Source organism: Paramisgurnus dabryanus, chromosome 8 (assembly GCF_030506205.2).
Source record: "Paramisgurnus dabryanus chromosome 8, PD_genome_1.1, whole genome shotgun sequence".
In the NCBI taxonomy this organism is placed as follows: domain Eukaryota; kingdom Metazoa; phylum Chordata; class Actinopteri; order Cypriniformes; family Cobitidae; genus Paramisgurnus; species Paramisgurnus dabryanus.
The window spans coordinates 27,372,601-27,392,031 of NC_133344.1; the positions used below are offsets into that span (position 1 = coordinate 27,372,601).

Consider the following 19,431-nt stretch of genomic DNA (forward strand, 5'->3'; position numbering starts at 1 on the left):
CAAATGTTTAACTGTAATGTTGTGTTTGGTTACATGTTTGTTATGTAGAAAACCGTGGCAATTTCAACCCGCAGTTTTGCGTCTCTCTTTGCAAAACTCCAATTTTATAGAGAGAATACTCAGTGATGGTGTTGAATGATGTATTTTCACACTGTTTGTCTTAAAGCATATTAAAAACACCACATAGACATATAAACAACAATACAAACCTGATTTTCACAACAGGTGGACTTTAAGATTCGGCACTGTTCTTATTCTGCGTCTTGGTTATTAATATGTTTAATTTCTATAGTACCTTTCCTAGTGCACTTTTGACACACTGACTATGTTAACTTAGTAGAGAGGGTCTGATTTTCTTGCAGATATGTGCTTTTTAGTGGTCTCAGACTATTGATGCCCATAATTTATGTGAAAAAAATTCCACCAAGTTTAATGTTTAATGACACTTTCTCTTTTTTCCATAATTTCACAGCAATATGAGGGCAAAGCATATTCCAACTTAATCCTTATTGCTTTCTTATGAGTTCAGAGGGCAAGGTTCAATCTGGTGACTGGTGTCTACTGGTGTCAGAATGCATTCGATTGACTGGCAGAGCGTCCAACCGTTATTTAACATTTGACTGCATTGATAAAGAAAGCCATATAGATGGGAGTTTACCCCTCATCTTAGTCAATGATTCCCAGATCGTACCAAATTACAACCCAACCACAGGCCATAAAAGTAGTTGAAAGCCATTCAGCTGTGGCCAGCTTGTAGATGAATAGCATATATTCATCCATGCAGATATTCATCCAACTTTGGCAAAGGGAATAGCCAAATTTTCCAGCTTATCTAGCTTTTGTCCAATACTTGGCAGGATGATATACTTTATGCTTGTCAAATAAACCAGCGAGTATTAAACAAGGGCAGGGTAGCGCTTAGTGGACTTCGCGTTTTCCATATGGTCCAATTTAGATTTGTTCTGTTGACATTGGCCATGTCTACATAAATTAAGAAGGGAGTGGTGGGACCATGCAGTGCTTAGAAGGCCTCATGGCATCGGTTTGCATACTGACCTAAGGTCTCCAATGACAGGCGAGGCAAGTCGTCACTTTCAAAGCCACTTCATCTTGACTCCAAAGGTTGAAAGAAAGTTTTAACATGTGCAATTCCTTTGGGACGGACTCACACGCAGGGACAAAGTAGTTAGCATTGCCAAATCCAATACGACCCATCTGCTGGTATGAATTTTAGTACAGAACAAGCTGATACAGGAAATGGTTGTCTACTTATGAAATATTTCATTTCTACTGAAAAATATGTCTGGTCTGCACATGCTGGGCATTAAATAGGAGAAGCGAATGAATAAGGTGCGACAGAGGCTATGGGGAGGTTTCTTGGGCTGCTGTTCTTCAAGTTATTCGGTTTCTTAGCTTGTTCCAGCTTGAGAGAAGATGTGGTGTATTACTGTTCCTGAGTGATTTGATCACAGAGGGTTAATAGGGAATATAGTTTCAAATCTGTGGCATGACAAAGAACAGATCACATTTCATTACATTCCTAGAATCCTGGCTAATCTTTTTCTTGTAATGCGTGATTGGTTTTGCTGAGAGGTGTTGGTTGTGCAGGTGTGTTGGAGCTCATGTTAGCCGATATCTTGCTTAGTCAGATCTTTTTAGCCTCCACCCTTTACGTTCTTCGTCTAAAGCAAACAGTATTACCATAAGCTTCTCCTGGAAGCGGTGGTGGGTGGGTATGTGTATAGCATATGTGCCATACGTACCCTTAAAAGGCAACACTTCGATATGTGGTTTTCATTAAGGAAGGGTGTTGACAAGTCCATGCTTAAGCAAAGTATGCTCCACGCCAGAAGTTTAGTGAGCGGGCCCCCTTGGGAAACAAAGATCTAGTTGTCCTCTATAAAACTCAGCTTAACCTTCACATACTGGCAGCGTTCAGCATATTAAGGATTGTGGGATATAACTTAAGTCTCCTAGTCTCAATATTGCCTTAAGGGCATTTGACTTTAACTTTTTTTCCTGAGGTACTTCAGGGTCACCAGTTGTCCGATCATAGCCGCATGAATAATACGTCCTTGGGTGGAGATCTTTTTCACGTGGCTGAGGATACCAAGAGGAAGCAACTGCGTTTTTTTTTATCTCGATAGCAGATTAATTTTACCATGTGATTCCTGTCTGTTGACAATAAGTGTGACGATATTGCATTATAAATATATATCTCCTTCCGACGGACTGGTACACTCAGGTTTTTATGGCATAACTGGACGCTCCATCCCCGACAGGGACTGATGAGTCAAGCGCCAACTGAGATCCCCCGCATCCTTCCTTGTTCCCTCGAAGAAAAAGTCAGGACGTTACGGGAAATAAATGCGCAACTCAGCACTCCAAAGACCCTTTACTGTCCCTTCAATGTTCTGGGAGGAATTTAGCAGTAGGGCAAATTATTTTCACAGCTGATCTTTGACGTAGCTTTGCCATGAGTAAGAGATTGTTCAGGTTAAGCTCATAACTGCTGCATGCTTTTAAAGTAGCTTGGAATTGAAGTTACAATCAGAAAAAAGAAGGTGGTACCCTTTACAAAGGTCCTAATATGTGCTATTTAGGTACACATATGTACAGATGTGGTACCAGTATGTACATCTGATATACTAATATGAACCCTTTAGGTGCAAAGGTGTACTTCTTGAAAGCTGCCCCAGTGACAGCCATAGGGACTGTGACAGTGTAGATTGTCTCTAGATCATCTAAACATCTAGTCGTCTTTGTACATCTCAACATTGTGCCTCTTTTTGGCCTGTGGGAGGACACCCATGCTGACATACTGTAGGGAGAACATGCACATCTCCACACAGAGAGACCACCTGTCCTAGCTGGGGCTCGCTCCGGAGACCACCGGAACAGTGCTACCTATTGTGTCACCCCCAAAACTGCTTACACAATTAATGTTACACGAACAATGCTTCATTTATTTGATGACACCAGTCAATCAGACCTAATAAATCTAGATGATCTAAATATTGGGGTTTATTAATGCTGCTAAAAACTGCATAGCAACACCTAAGCACCCACTATTCTCTTCTGTTAACCGTGTACTATTCTTAAGCATCATGGCGGTGAGTTTAAAGCACACCGTGGACATTTGTTTTCAGAACATGTAAAATCTATGTTTTGATTTTAGGCTTGCATGTCAGTTAAACAAAAGATCAAACTCGTCGACCTCCTCTTTATCATGCAGACCGTTATAAGACAAACTTAAGACTCTTGTCACAACCTGCCTCCAGTAATCAGATGAGATTGTTAACTTAAATAAATGTGTTCATCCCAGAGGAGAGGACTGGAAAAGATGACGGATGGGTGTGAGCACTGACCTCAACGTGAGTCTGTCTGCTTCATTAAGGGTTTCTTTGGAAGGTAAAAAAGTGCTCATATACATCCAAACGCACGTGAGATCATTATAAACCATGGCCAACAGAGCAAACTGGCAGTCCATTTGGACCATCTGGAACATATATTGCATTTATTGCATATGTTCTGAGGAATTGGCATTCAAGTACATTTTAGGATGTGATGGATGGCACAAATTTCCCAGAATTTTGATGTAATAGCCACCATAGTACACCAGAACCAGCACCCATGCAAAGGAGAGTACATGGATGTTTTCAATTCATATAGGGAATGATTTGGAGGCAGTGATTGGTACGTTTGGCTTGAATGCAAGGGTCGCACCCCTACTCTTTTCAGGAAACACCCTTGTATTTTTAACAACTATAAAAAATGAGGACCTTGGTGTTACAATGTCCAACTCCCTCCTGGAGAGCTACTGGTCTGGAGTTTCACTTCAGTGCTCAAATACATCTGAACAACCTAATAAAGGTCTTTAAGATTACAAGCAGATGTGTTTCATTAAACTGCAGAACAGTTGTTTTTCCAGCACCAGCACTAGATTTAACTCCTCAGCCAAAGGTTTATTTTACATTACTATGCTAGGTTATTAAGACCTACAAACACCATGAGATGAGCACCTCTTGTTGATCTTACTAACAACATTGCGACTTTGGTTTCGCCAAGACGTCTCCCATCCAAGTACTGACTTGGCTCAACCCTTGTTAGCTTACTCAGCTTACTCTTTGCTGATGGGTGATGCTGCTGTATGAATAATATAAGTAGATACTGAATAGATAGTCTATATAATTAATGTGATTGGCCTTTAGAAGGTTGAGCCAGTCAACATCTCCATTGTGATTATTTATTGCTGATGTTTAAATATTGAACACTTGATGCTGATTTGGCTTTTATGGTACTTTTAAAAACATAGAAATGGGGAACCAGTGTTTCTCCAGAAACTGAATATCCATTCAATTACAAGTGAAAATGAAAGCTACATGCTCTTCATTTGAAATGAAACTTTATGATTGGAATAATCCAAACTTTTTAATAAACTACAAATTTAAAAGTATTAATAAAGAAGTTTTACATGGTAAACACTTTTACACTTACATTGTGATTTAAAAAACAGAATTTGTACGGTTGACTGATCAAGGTAATCTTGCTGGTTAGGCATGCTTAGCCGCATTTCGTTTTTAAAGTTAAATGATTCCAAAAGGTTATTTGTTGAGCTGTATGGTTCTACAAAGAACTGTTCACAAAACTGTTGCACAAAAGGTGCATTGAAGTCAGACAACCCAGTATCACAAAATTACATACCTATAGTCACATAAATTTATGATTCTTTTCCGTGTCACTGTCACGTTTTTCCGTGTTTTTCCGTGACCGCATCACGTATTTATGTTTACATGTCATTGTCACGTTTTGGTCAACTGTTTTGTCCTATTTTCTAACCATTGTCGCTTTGGTTTAGGGCTAGATTTATATAAAATGACATCCTTACCCAAACCCCACTCTAACCCTAAAGCCAGGTGACAGTGGTTTAAAAATCAGAAAATATAAAAAAATAAATCAGAAAAAAATAGTATAAACCAATACTTAAAGTGACATCCTAATGCAAACACCAAATCTAACCCTAAATAATGACATGTGATAATGCCACGTAAACAGAAATACATGATACGGTCACAAAAAAACGAGGAAAAACAACCAGACTATACAGTAAAATGTTAAAGGGATAGTTCACCCAAAAATGAAAACTTCATGAGCCCCATTCACTTCCATAGTACTCTTTTATCTTACTATGGAAGTGAATGGGGCTCATGATTGGTTTGGTTACAAACATTCCTCAAAAACTCTTAAAGAGCCCAGATTGATGATTTTACATTTCTTTTTGTGTGTATTAGTACATGTTAACCATGTGCGAAAGTAGGGCTGGACAATAATTCAATATCAATATATTTCACTTTATATATTTTTTCAATAAGTGATATGTTTTCTTAACACATTTCTGATATTTCGATATAAAGCGTCCCCTGGCCGTTCGCATGTCACGTCTAAAAACACGTGTTAAATATGGGTCAAGGCACTGCTTCTTACAGAGTGCGTGGCGTCTTTCGCAGCAACCAATATTAAATGTTTAAATATTAAATTGTTTTATAGAAGGAGGCTTCATAGACTTGGCAAATTCATTTGTTCAGAAGTTAGTAGGTACAGACATATGTTTAACATCCATACCTGTAAGTTAACTCCTGTTAGCATTGCATTGTGACTGAATCTTTCAAACATGGTAAGGAGCGTCACATTTCCAGCTGACGTCAGAGGTATTCAGGCCAATCACAACGTACAGATTAGCTGGCCAATCAGGGACACAGTGCTATTTAAATCAAAGAGTTTTGTACAAAATCTGTGCGGTTCAGGTAGAGAGGGAAATGTACAGTATGTGGAAAATAATGTGTTTTTTAACCATAAACCACGCAAACACATTGTATTATACCAAATACACAAAATAGCGTTGTATTTAGCAATGAAATAGGTGCCCTTTAAGATATGAAAATATTTGGCCAAGATACAACTGTTCTTGAATGTTTATTGTGCAAAATATTGAGAAAATCGTCTTTAAAGTTGTCCAAATGAAGTCCTTAGCAACACATATTACTAATGAAAATACACTTTCGATATATTACAATAGGAAATTTACAAAATATTTTCATGGAACATGATTTTTAGTTAATATCCTAATGATTTTTGGCATAAAAAAATCTATAATTTTTGCGACTTATGACTGGTTTTGTGGTCCAGGGTCACATATGAACACATAGTTTGACTGTGGAAACCCATCAAGCAATAACCGTCATTTCACATTCTATGTTAATTGAACCGATAGAGTAACCCACTTCTAGCCAAAACAAACATGAATTCGGTTATATGTTATTTTTGCCAAAATAACTTGTGAGGTATATGATATCCAGCTATTAGACATCTTTAAAGCGCAAAATTGCTTGATTGTTCAGGTGAATGCAAAAAAATATTTTCAGTTGTTTCTTTATTTTTTAAAGTGCAGCATCCAAACTAGGGATGGGCATGATTAATCGACGATCGATAGTTGATCGTTAAGAATTTAGTCGATGACGATAATTTGTTATTTGTTACTTTTTTTATCTAATGCAGGTTAAGTTGCCTAGTGTAGCGTGTGTCTTGAAGCAATTAAATGAATTTCACTGTGTGGCAGCAATTCAACATTTTACCACCAGGGTGCAATATTTGACACCATACTCCGTTATCTGTGACCTTCCGTGTTTTGATTTAAAAAAAAATAATCATGAAGAGGTCATGATTTTTTGGAACAAATTAGGTCTCTGTTTAAAAATGCGGCTTGCAGCTGCTTTAGAGCACCGCATATTCAAGCGCATATATGTTCGGTTTGTCTAACTAAATGTAGTTTAACTGTCTGCCACAAGTTGATCTTGTAATAAAGGTCTCATGGAGGAAAACACACTGTATTTTTGTATTCAACATTTTTGAATTATAAAAGTTAAATAATTTTTTTTATTATAAAAATATTAACGATTAATCGATAGTCGATCGTTAATTCTCCTGACAATCGACTAAAAAAATTTAATCGAATGCCCATCCCTAATCCAAACAACAATCAAACCGTTGTAATGAAGCAAACATTTTATTATATTTACTCTACTCTATGTGACTAATGGATGATCTCTCTTCCCTATGTTTTGTCAGTCTTGGAGATCCTACAGTTGGTGACGAAACGAGATTTGTTTTTGGCTGACACGCACATCTTGGAGCTGGAGCAGGAGTGTAGGGAGGCCGAATCTCCACCTGCCGAAGAGCTCACCAGCCCCAGCAGCAAAGACAGCAGCCGGCGCAAAGCCAAAGATGTGGAGTTGCTCTATGAGGCCCTGCAAAAAGAATTGTGGGAAGTGGTAAGGGACTCTCTGCGTTCCCCCACTGCTGGACCCAACCTGGGTCTGGTGGTACAGGTGCTCCAGCAGGAAGAGCAAGCCGACCGGGACTGGGCTCAGAGCGAGGGGGCCGTACCTGGTGGCCCACGACCGAGGGAGTTTAAAAAACGCTGGAAGGAGGCAGTGTCAGAATTGGCCGATGCAAACTTACCCCAGCGTGGAGAAGCACAGGCGGGCGACTTGGCGGCCTATCTGGATAAGCTGAGGGTCAGAATGGTGGAAGATCTGGGAGCAGCTCGCCGCAATGTGGTTTCTGTATATCCACCGGAGTACAACTCCTTTCAAGTGTACACACAGAGCTACCACCAGGCTGTCACTCGTCGTCTCCAACATATCGCTGACGGAGACCTGCAGATCACTGACATCTACTCATTGCTAGACTGGCTCTACAACATCTACAATAGGTAAACACTGAGTTTATGATGTAAACACAGCAAGTGTTTCTGGAGCCCTGGGTTTATCAAAGAAAGTCAAATTTTACATTGATTTGTATAACCTGTTTTTCATTTTTCGTACTGTTTGGATACATCAACAAACCCACGACAGATTATTATAAATAGCTTCTGGTTGATATGAGAGACAATACCCATGCTCGTACCTTCCCATTCCTGCTCCTTCATAATTCAGTGTTTCCTTACGAGTGAAGTTTTGTGATTTGTTCTTCCTGTTGTTATTGCAGAGATGTCCTTGGAACGGTCACCATAACAACACCCATTAACCTCAACCAGATCGGCCCGCTGCTCCCGACAGAGACGGTTGAGAAACTGGAGCTTGACTGCCTCAACTCCGTCAGGGTAGGAACTGATATTCCTTGATACCTTGTCACCGACTATCTCTTTAGTCTCCAGTCTTTTCCTGGCTCTGTTACGCTTGTCCATGCACCTTGAAAGCACATCCTGTACACTTAAAGACATGGCTGGTCGTTGCAACCTGCACGGTCAATTAGACTGAGGCATTTCAGGGTCAGTACACGGTTTTCCTGTCTACAATGAGCGCCACACAATAGAAGCCAGTCTGACAGCGATTTTTTCCCTTCGCTCGGTTTGCAACTTGACTGTTTGTGCAAAAAGGATACTTAAATGGATATATTTGTCTTGCAATGTGGTGGTATATTAACCTTACATTAAAGATACATTTGAAATCTTACACAGTTTAGATCTTTGCACACTGTAGTCAGAAATTGTTTAGCTATCTTAAGCAGAAAAAATGTACCCTAAAGTCTCACAGCATGCAGGTTGTGACTGAGGTGCCCCAGAGCAAGTCACCTTGTTCCCAATTGATTCCCGGCCATCCACTTCTCCAAGTATGCGTGTGTTTACTACTCACTGGGATGGGTAAAATGCAGAGGTCACATTTTAAGTAAGGGATAATGTAAGGGCAAGCAGGTTGTTATTGCAGAAATAAGCCCCGACAATGTGATCTTGTATATATAATGTACATTATCCCCCTTATTACACAGCTATTTAAGTTACATCATAAGTAAGGTAAGGAGCATAAAAGGGACACACATTTTCCCCTAGAGTTAAACATTTGATTTTTTCTCTTTGTAGAATCCATTCAGCTGATCTCCGGGTCTTGCGGTACCACTTTTAGCATAGCTTAGCACAATCCATTGAATCTGATTAGACCATTAGCATCGCCCTTAAAAATAACCAAAGAGTTCAATATTTTTCCTATTTAAAGGGGACAGAGAATGAAAAACCATTTTTACCTTGTCTTTGTTGAATAATGGTAGTCTACCCGCATTCACAAACATACAAAAAGTGCTAGACATGCTAAACATCTCAGTCTCAGAAATTCCTCTTTTAGAAATGTCAGCCAGAAAACGGCCCAATCTGAAAAACTGATGCTTATGACATCACAGGCATCTCACTGCCCCTCCACTTTAAAATAATTGGGTACATTTTTGAGTGGCAGCAAAGTCAGCCAATCAGTAATGAGATTGCAGGTTAAGCCAGTAGGGGGAGCCAAATAGGTGCAAAACCACTTGTTTAAAATCCTCCACCCTAATAGAGCTATCTGAGAGAGGTTTTTAGGAAGCGTCTAAGGCATTACAGACCCAAACAAAAACATTTTTGTCTAAATTTCACATCACAGAACAAGGATAAATACCCCGTTCAAATCATTCTATGTCACCTTTAAAACTTGACTCTTCTGTAGTTACATCGTGTACCGACAAAATAAAAAAAATTAAAAGTTGCGATTTTCTAGGCAGATATGTCTAGGAACTATACTCTCATTCTGGCGTAATAATCAAGGACTTTGCTGCTGTACCATGGCTGCAGAAGGCGCAATAATCTTATACACTGCCCGAAAATAGTCCCCTGCCATTGAAAGTTACTAAGGAGACTGTTTTCGGGCACTGTGTAATATCATTGCCTCCTGCAGCCATGTTACATCAGCAAAGTCCTTGATTATTACGCCAGAATGAGAGTATAGTTCCTAGCCATATCTGCCTAGAATATCAAAACTTTTAATTTTCTGTCGGTCTTAGTACACAATGTAACTAAAGAAGAGTCAAGTTTTAAATAGGAAAAATATCAAAAATCTTTGGTTCTTTTTAAGGCGCGATGCAAATGGTCTAATCAGATTCGATGGATTGTGCTAAGCTATGCTAAAAGTGCTAGCGCCAGACCCGGAGATCGGCTAAATGAATTCTAAAACGGTAAAAATCTAATGTTTAACTCTAGGGGAGCTGGAAAATAAGTATGAAGGCAGGCCTGGTTAAAACCTTACATGGTTTCACCATCAAGTTCACAACTCAAAATGTGATCTGTTACAGTTTGCTAACCTGATTTGTTATGTTTTCTAGGGGAAGGTGACCAATGAACTGTCTCAGGTTCTGGATGAGGAGGAAAAAAAATGGCTGGACTCCCTGAATGTTGAAGAGTATCAGATACCTTTAGCTCGTACTGTTATTCAGGTCAGAATAATGGCACACAGCAAATCGAAAGATGGTTCAGGTTTATCACATGCTCTGACATCATGCCAAGCACAAATATCACATGCTGTCCGAAGAATTGACTCAGTTTTGATTTCATGCACAATGATCCACTGTTTCTGTCCTTCAACAACATCTTCTGGACACTAGATGTATTGTTGGAGCAAACCTAAGATATGTCGAATGGCATCCTTGCACCTCAGCGTAATGCAGTGAGAAAACAGTCCCCTAGCTGGAACCAAAATAAACAAACATTTCCCATTGTGAGCCCGTTTCCATTACAGCATTTTGTTTTTACAAGATCTATGTTGGCCCCTAGTGGCCATATAGGGTTAAAGCAGATATCCTTAGATAAATAATCATGCAAGGTGTTGTACAACAAGCACATTTACCAAAGTAGAAGATAAATTATCAGATTTCCACAAACTGTGAATTTCTTGTTTCACCAACAGTTGCTTCTTGAAAATGTTGAATATTTTATTTATGTTTTATGTAGAGGTTACAAGTGGATCTCGAGAAATCTGCAGCTATTAACCGACATTTAGGCTCACGGGTGGCTCAGTGCAGTCTCAATGGATTGGCAGATTTCTTATTCAGGTAGGAAAATAATGCACGGATATTATTTTATTATATTTATATTATTTGTAATAATTTATGATTAGATAAAGTCATATTCATCCTCATTATTTGAACAGTCTTGTAAATGATTTCACAAGAAACATGACCAATAATTAAATCATTGATTTTGTCTCCAAAGCTTTCAGAGAAAGGTAGAGATGTTTCATGAGGGACTGATGAGCGGATTTGGAGAAAATGAAGATGGATACATTGCTAAAACCATCGCCCTTGTCAACTGCTGCCCACCCTTCAGGTGGGTTTCATTGTGGATTTCGAATAACCAGCCTGGTCTCACGAGAATTCATACATATTTTAAGATTTGGCTAATTCGTATGAAGTTAATAGTGCAACAACCTACAATTTTCATGAATAAATCAACAGTGAAACCAAACCCCTAACCCAGCACCTAACCCCAACATCACAGCGGTCAAGACAAATCGTCCAAAAACGTACAAATGTGTTTGTATGAATTAATAAGAATTAGCCAACTTGTAAAATATGTACAAATTATTGTGAGATAGCATTGTAATTACAGCATGTTTAGTGCAATATTTGCATACTGAATTGCTTATCTGTTCAATCTATTTCATATCTGTATTTATTTCATATATAATTGCGAGTTATCTTTGCCCCCTGGTATCACTACTTTTCAAAAGTTTAGAAATGCTTACTGCTATTCTTTATTTTTATTTATACCACAGGGCTGTTGAATGCTTTATTCTGATTGGTTGAGAAATGTCCATGGGTGTTGATTATTTTTCAATAACCGCACACCTAACCTTTAAAATGTCTTAAAAATAGGCACCATAGCAATATTTTTTGTAACCGTAGTATAAGCAGAATAATTGACTCCGGTCCTTTGAATTATTCGCAAATAATGCACACCCAGGGTGTAACGCATAACCAGCTTGGGTGTGCAGTATTTTCTTATAATTCAACGGCCCGTCGTCAATTATTCCTTACGTATTTATTTTAAAATAATAGTAAATTCATCCAAACTGTGTAATAACACACCTGTAACTATGGGAATTATATTGTAACTAAAAGCATATAAAATACAGGGTTCCCACAGGTCCTTGAAATCCTTGAAAGTTTGTGAATCTGGGGGGAAAATTCAAGGCCTTGGGAAGTTTTTGAAAATATACATTCATAGATACATGTCATTGAAAGTGCTTGAATCTATTTTATGCAAGAACTTTTCTGGAAAAAAAATCAATTTAATTCCCTATATTGTGTACACGTGCTAAACTGTTTGCTTTAAAAGCTTATATCTGCTGTATGTGAATGTTGATTCATACCAAAATGCTTTTTTGCATAATTGTGTTTGACAAATGAAAACATCTCTGGTTACGAATCTAACTGTTGTTCCCTAAGAGGGAATGAGACGCAGCGTCTCCCTTGCCATACTTCCTGCGTCCCTGTAAGGCCGTCTTTGGGAATATTTCAGATAGCGATATACTTCCTGGCTCCCGCGTCACCCTGTCTTTGTCATTAAGCCTTACCATTGGTTAAATTTGACATATACATTCAGACGCATTTACCCCTGGAGGCGTCCCCAAAGTGTCACCGCAGTGACGCAGCGTGAGTTCCCTCAAAAGGGAACTGTAACAATGTATCTTAAAAGGTAACATGATGTAACCTTGCTCTCACTTGAAATGTGTCCCCATATTTAGTCCTTGAATTTGAGGGTTTTGGACCTGGAAAGTCCTTGAAAGGTCCTTGAATTTGAAGTTAACTAAGGTGTGGGAACCCTGAAAATAAATCAAAACAATGTTATATTTAATTATATTCAGTGTATTCACCCTTTGCTTAGAAATCATAATCATGCCATTTAATACAACAATAATAAAGCAATTTACATCTACAGTGTAAACTTGGTTTTGCAAGTCAATTCAACCTACTATTTAAGGTTTTGTCTTCTGATACATATGTTAATTTCAATAAAAATGCTGTATTTTTTTTAAAGTGTATTCTGTAAAAACACATAGTAACATTTAAGCATACACAATCACATTTAGAGATTTTTAGAATCAAGAAAAACATTTCAGTGAAGTATTTTAAAACGTTTTGAATACTTCTCCATATATAACCATTTGTTATTTGTAAACTATAACATATAAAGTTGTGCTTATTCCAGTTTGTTTATTTTGTGTTTAGGAGCTTTGTGGAGCGTTGTGGGCAGTGCGACCCCTCCACCAGTGAGGACTCCATACGTAGAGCCAACACATCTCTGGACAGGATAGTCAACTTGAGTGTGAGAGTGCTGAACGACAGACTTTTCGAGCATATCAGGGTGAGGCGACCATACATCACCCCAGACTTCCTCACCCAGACACTTGTAAATACTGTAATGCATGTTTGTCATGTGCCTCTGTCCAAGAATATAAAGTATATCTTATCAGCGTTTCCCCTACGCCTTGTTCTCAAGGATGTTGTTTTCCTCATAGCCACTCTGGGTATGAGACACAAAAATAGCTGTGTGGAAAAAACACCAGTGAATTAGATGTTTTTGGCCTGTTGCCTAACGCTGCTCGCTGTACAGACTGGCATTGCCCGTCCTCATGGGTCGCATACTTTATTTCCAAGATGGGACTTCCATGACAGGAAGTTAGCTGTGAAACTCTAAATATGAAAAGCTCTCACTTCCTGTCGGAGGCAAATATAGTATGTTCCTGTGTGTGGTTTGTTTATGTGATGTCTAATCTGATTTTTTCTATCTCACCTTACATAGCCCTTCTTTGATAAACTGATTAAAAGGAAATGGTTGAGCAACACTGAGCCATTCGACCAAATCGAGACCTGTATTAAAGAGCAATTCAAAAGGTTTCGCAGGATGGACACTCCACCGTACGAGGTACACGGATATGACACTTTTTTTATATCAAACTTGCCGGTTTATCATAAAATGATCTAAAAACATCAACCATTAATACTGTGTTGGCAAATTGATGAAGTTTTGTGTATTGATGCCGCGTCTTCACAGGTTTTGGTGGGAGAGGTGCACCGGCGTGTTATGACAGAGTATCTGCGGGCCATTATGAGGGGCAGAATCATCTGCACATCACTCAAAATGAGGAAGAAGATGGCTGGCCGTCTCCGTGATGAGGGAAAGCACCTTAAAACTCTTTTTACAGAGTTGGTGAGTCACCTATCTCCACAAAAAAAGTGTTTGTATACCGACGCCACAACCAAAAAAATCATATTTCTCTTACAAAACTTCACAAACAGACGCTTGTTTGGTTTAAAATGAAATAAAAGTCGATATTACGACAAGAAGTATTTGCAAACTGTAAAAAAACCTTGTTGCAGTTAAATGTTTAAGTTTAAACAACATGAATCAACAAGTCAACTTTTTTGACTAGTGAGGAGTATAAATAGAAAAAATTAAGTTGAATGGGCTTACTTTATTATTATATAGTTACAACTTTATTTTTATAATTTATCACAACTTCTAACTAGTCAGAAAAGTTGAATTTAAGTTGATTAAACTTAAACATTTAAGTGCAACAAGGACTTTTTCAACCTGATCTCACGAATTTCCGTGGCATAGTCACAACATTTTTTGCTCATTTTTCCGTGGCATTCTCACGGATTGGTTACTTAACTGTTTTGTCCTATTTTCTTGCCATTGTCGCTTCGGTTTAGGGTTAGATTTACATAAAATGACATCCCTACCCAAACCCGACTCTAACCCCAACCCCAGGTGACAATTGTTTAAAGTGGCGCTGTCAAAATATTAATCGTGATTAATCGCATCCAAAATAAAAGTTTGTGTTTACATAACGTGTGTGTAGTGTGTATAATTATTATTTATATATGAAAACACACACAGTCATGTATATATTTAAGAAAAAATTGTTATATTTCTATATAAAATATTTATATTTCTATATAATATAAATTATACAAATGTATATACAGTATATAAATGCAAATATTTCTTAGATATATACATAAATGTGCGATTAATTGCAATAAATCTTTTGACAGCCTTAGTTTAAAGTTTAGAAAATATAAAAGAATACATCAGAAAAAAATGTATCAACCAATAGTCAAAGTGACATACTAACGCAAACACCAAATCTAACCCTAAACCAAAGCAACAGTGGTTTGAAAATAGGAAAAAGCAGTTAAGTAACCACTATGTGAGAATGCCACGGAAAAGAAAGTCTGTGTCAGGGCCACGGAAAAATGCGGAGATCCGTGAGAATGCCACGGAAAAATTAGCAAAAAAACTATCCCATGGAACTTTGTGAGATCATGTTGGACTTTTTACAGTGTAGTTCTCCAAAAAGTTACTTCATTTATTGGTAGGTGGCATTTACAAAAAAAAAATGTAATTCTTAAATTTACACTTAAGTGTCCAAATAAATTTTTTGGCCACTGTAAACTCCGCATTCCTAGATCCATCACACAAAATGGCACATCCTGTTTTTAACTAGTTGTTTTAATCGTCCAAGAATCATGTACAGCCAGTGGAAAGAATTCATAACAATAGTCAACTTCCAAACAAAAGAGAGTTTGAAGAATGGGCACCATTGGACCAGGCCTGTGTAGACGGTGGCCAAACAGACCCTTGGCTCCAAAGGGCATCTCCATGACCTGCCCAAACTCTCTTTTCCCCTGTGTAGCGCCCGTCCCCTGCTCCAGTTAAAACATCCGTTTGTCACCTCTGTGGACAACAGGATGCCTATGTTTACGAGGGAACGTCCTGGCCTGGGGCTTTGAAGTCATGACTTGCCTTTAAGGTCAAACTGAGAATCAGGAAGAACTGCCTTGATGGGCACAGATATTTAAACTCGATTAGAATAACATGTGTTCCTATTATTACTCCTTTAGGTATGTTTTTCCGAAACAGCAGGGTAAAAATAACTATTACTCATTGTATTTTTATGTTGTTTGAGTCCTGTGGTGCTTTGGGAAGTTGTCCACTAGTGTATATGACCTTGTCTGTGAAAACCCAGCTAAAATCTTTTTGTGTGTGTGATTTAACTAAGACCTAGTCCTGGTTTAAGCTAATCTCTGTCTGGAAAACCACCCTATACAGTTTAGTTTTAAAATGGAGCATATTTATCTTTCACTTATTTTTTATCACATAGTAGTACAAAGATTGATGTTTCCAGGAAAAAGTCACGGCATGAAAAATGTGACAGGGATCTGATGTTATCTTGTTTGTTTTCCTCCATTCAGGAATCTTCTGCTTCATGGCTTGACAGCGCCATTCCTCACCTATCAGAGATCATTCTCTTGGAAGACACGCCCTCCATCCAAATGGAAGTTGGCGTCCTGGTACGAGAATTCCCTGACATACGGTGAGTGTCTTTAAGGACAGTGTCGTGGGATACCTTGCAGCTCCTGATATGATCGAGGTCAAAAAGCAGAGAGCTCGGGTCATTTGACAAAACAAGGTTATTGCCATTTATTTTGTTTGACCGCAAAAGTGGGGCTTGTAAAAGCAAACAAGACCTCTGGGGTTTCCTGATTTTTATAGTTATTCGCATGGAAGATGTACAGCGAATCCAACTCTGGGTCCTAACAAAGACATAGCAATAACACAGGCATCCTGCCAGCTCCATGCCTTGACCTAAAGAGGGCAGTTGTCTAATCAGAATCCTAAGGAAACTCTTTTCTGGAATGTGTGCTAAATAAAACTTGAACCTTCAAATATTTGACCTAAATGTGGTTTGGGATCCATTGTTTTGTGTTAGCAACACCATAGGGTTTTACACTGAGATCCGTCTTCGTATTTTTTTATGGGCCCTATTTTAACAATGTAAGCGCATGGTCTAAAACGCACAGTCTAAAAGGGCACGTCCGAATCCACTTTTGCTAATTTAACGATGGGAAAAATGGTTTGTGTGCCTAGCGTACAGTCTAAAAGGGTTGTTTCTATTCTTGTAATGAGTAATGGGTGTGTTTTGGGCATAACGTGCCATAAACTCTCATATTCCAGTCCCTTTAACACTTTTCCCACCAGCGTTTTTAAAAAAAAAGATTGCCAGCACCAGCGTTTTTAATGATTTTCACAAAAGTTTAATCTCTTCTAGAAAATGTTCTTCTTTAAAGGATAATTCCGGTATTTAACACTTTGAGTCTCATTTCTGGTTTGTTTTGGATGAACTACAGTGATGTACACTGAAATTTTGACAATGGGTCATGTCTTGACTTTTTGACTGGGGGGACACGAGTGTGGGACACAACTGCGTTCTTGTTACCTTTTTTTAAAAAAATAGATACATTTTTACACTTAGCTATATATATAGCTATAGTTATTATGATACTAAACATTTATTCTTAAATATGACATATGTATCAATCAAAAGTAAATAAACCCTGTCCTGTGCATTTGCTTAAAGGAGAAAACATGTGTCCGCTATACTGAACATCCGTGGGATGACACGACAAACGGAGCGGCAGGAGATTCTGGCTATAGTGAAAGACATAGAGAACAGCGACGGACCCGCCCGAATGTCCCGTGACAGGGCTCTGTTCGCCGAAGTGCCCGTGACATCAGAAGTACACTGTCTAAACTTGGGTCTGAGCCGCATCGCCCTCACCACATCATCGTTTTTTTCCAGCATGAGGATCCGTCGCAGAAGGACTCAAGTCAGGGAGAACCCGGATGAAGTGCTGTAACCCATCACAAAAGCTCTCTGTGCTTCTTAAGAGGCTTTGGACAGACGCAGATCGGCACGGGATGCTGTTGCCGAGTCAGGACGAAAAAAAAGAGTTGGTTTTGAGATGCTTGTGCATTTCAGATCTATAAAATAAGAACATGACAGCACTACAGTTATCTCGATATGATCGTTCTTGTGAATTTTATATTGGTCTGGGTGTGACATGTTATCATCTGATTGTATAGTTCAAGGGTCATTAAACTTTGACTGGACACAGAAAGCAGAAGTGATATTAAGCAAGCATCTATAAGAAATGTATTTCTGGATTGTGAACCGCAGGGGTCATGAGTGTAGGAGTGCGTAAAAATCATAACTACTGATCGAAACACTGCTCAGTTTTGAGTATTAGGAATTGTTTTCTGTTCTCTTAATCGTAACATTTCTGATCTTGGCTTTCTGACAGTAATGAATATGAATTAAATGTTTATTTCATTTTAGTTGCACATGACTGAAGACTTATTTTAAGGTACTATAAAATCGCAGTTATCTTTAATCTTTGAATTATTTTATCATATTTAAGTGTTTCATGATCGACTCATCTGTTCTCTTATCGAATAAGATGTGCTTTGTGTGAGATTATTCAGATTTACAAAGAAATCAAGAGGGACTATTTATATATCTCATGACTTATTTATTGCACCATTAATTTCTTTCAATAGTAATAATTATAAAACAATGGTAGCCAACCTAAACAACAACCACAAAGATCAGTTATTAAATGTATAATTTTATGACTTTAAAGAAACTATGGTCAATGTACAGCCATAGAACTTGCATTTTTGTTTGTTTACCTTAAAGGGGACATATCATCTGACTTTTTTCATGTTTAAGTGCTATCATTGGGTCCCCAGTGCTTCTATCAATCTAGAAAATGTGGAAAAGATCAACCCAGTAACTTAGTTTTGGTAAACCATTCTCTGCAAGCATGTGAAAAATAGGTCATTGAAATTTGGCTCCCCTTGTGATGTCAAAATGGGATAATACCGCCCCTTAATCTGTACTATCCAACCACGGCACTGCCATTTAGTGCAGAGATCCACTCATTTGCATTTAAGATGACACACCCAAAAATGGCACATTTTTGCTCACACCTAAAAAGTGACAATTTTGAAATGTTATAATAAATGATCTATATGGTATTTTGAGCTGAAACTTTACATACACACTAGGCATGGGCCGGTATAAGATTCTGGCGGTATGATAACCTTTAGCAAAAATACCACGGTTTCACGGTGTTACGGTTTTGCCATTGCAACACTAAAATGTGTTATTTTTTAAATGCCAGGTAAAAATAAAGCCTTTAAATTATAATATGCTTTCAAAAAATATATAATATTTTTGTAATGTATATTAAATGTAAACATTAAATCAATCACATGACTTAATGATTTAATGAATTTTGTATAAACACAGCTCATACCTTGGAGACGGTATCACAGAATATTTCAGTGGTTTTGAAACCTTGACTGTTTAAAACCTCGGTATACCTTGAAGCCGGTAATCGGCCCATGCCTAATACACACTCTGGGGACACCAAAGATTTATTTGACATATTAAGTCCTTTTAAATACTTGTTTGTTCAATACTTAAATACTCAAAGTTTATGGATTCTGCATTTACTGTTAATCATCTAAACATACAGTCTTTCATCCAGTTTGTCATCTCAGCATGTGTTTGATAGATTTGAGTCTGTAAATGTTGATGTGTTGACTGAAAAGAATTTAAAAATAAATGTTTCAGTGTACTAGGGTACTCTTCATGTCTTACATAAGAAAGACTTGGGTTTGAATGTTGACATAAACTGCTATTTTGGATATAGGAAAATATT

The 19,431-nt window shown here is 38.1% G+C and overlaps 1 protein-coding gene across 2 annotated transcripts in view; it reads left to right on the plus strand.

Moving 5' to 3' along the window:
* exoc3l2b (exocyst complex component 3-like 2b) overlaps positions 1–19,092 on the plus strand; it is a 38,634-nt gene extending 19,542 nt beyond the window's left edge. Inside the window, exons 4-13 of one of the 2 annotated variants that reach the window (XM_065281317.2) lie at positions 7,126–7,771; positions 8,047–8,161; positions 10,180–10,290; positions 10,805–10,905; positions 11,066–11,179; positions 13,084–13,219; positions 13,658–13,780; positions 13,910–14,065; positions 16,117–16,238; positions 17,283–19,092. In XM_065281317.2, the coding sequence (XP_065137389.1) occupies positions 7,126–7,771; positions 8,047–8,161; positions 10,180–10,290; positions 10,805–10,905; positions 11,066–11,179; positions 13,084–13,219; positions 13,658–13,780; positions 13,910–14,065; positions 16,117–16,238; positions 17,283–17,562 (1,904 nt within the window). In that variant the 3' untranslated portion in view covers positions 17,563–19,092. The remainder of the gene's footprint in view (positions 1–7,125; positions 7,772–8,046; positions 8,162–10,179; positions 10,291–10,804; positions 10,906–11,065; positions 11,180–13,083; positions 13,220–13,657; positions 13,781–13,909; positions 14,066–16,116; positions 16,239–17,282) is intronic. The other variant, XM_065281316.2, reaches the window with a different exon arrangement.
* Positions 19,093–19,431: the final 339 nt, after the last annotated feature.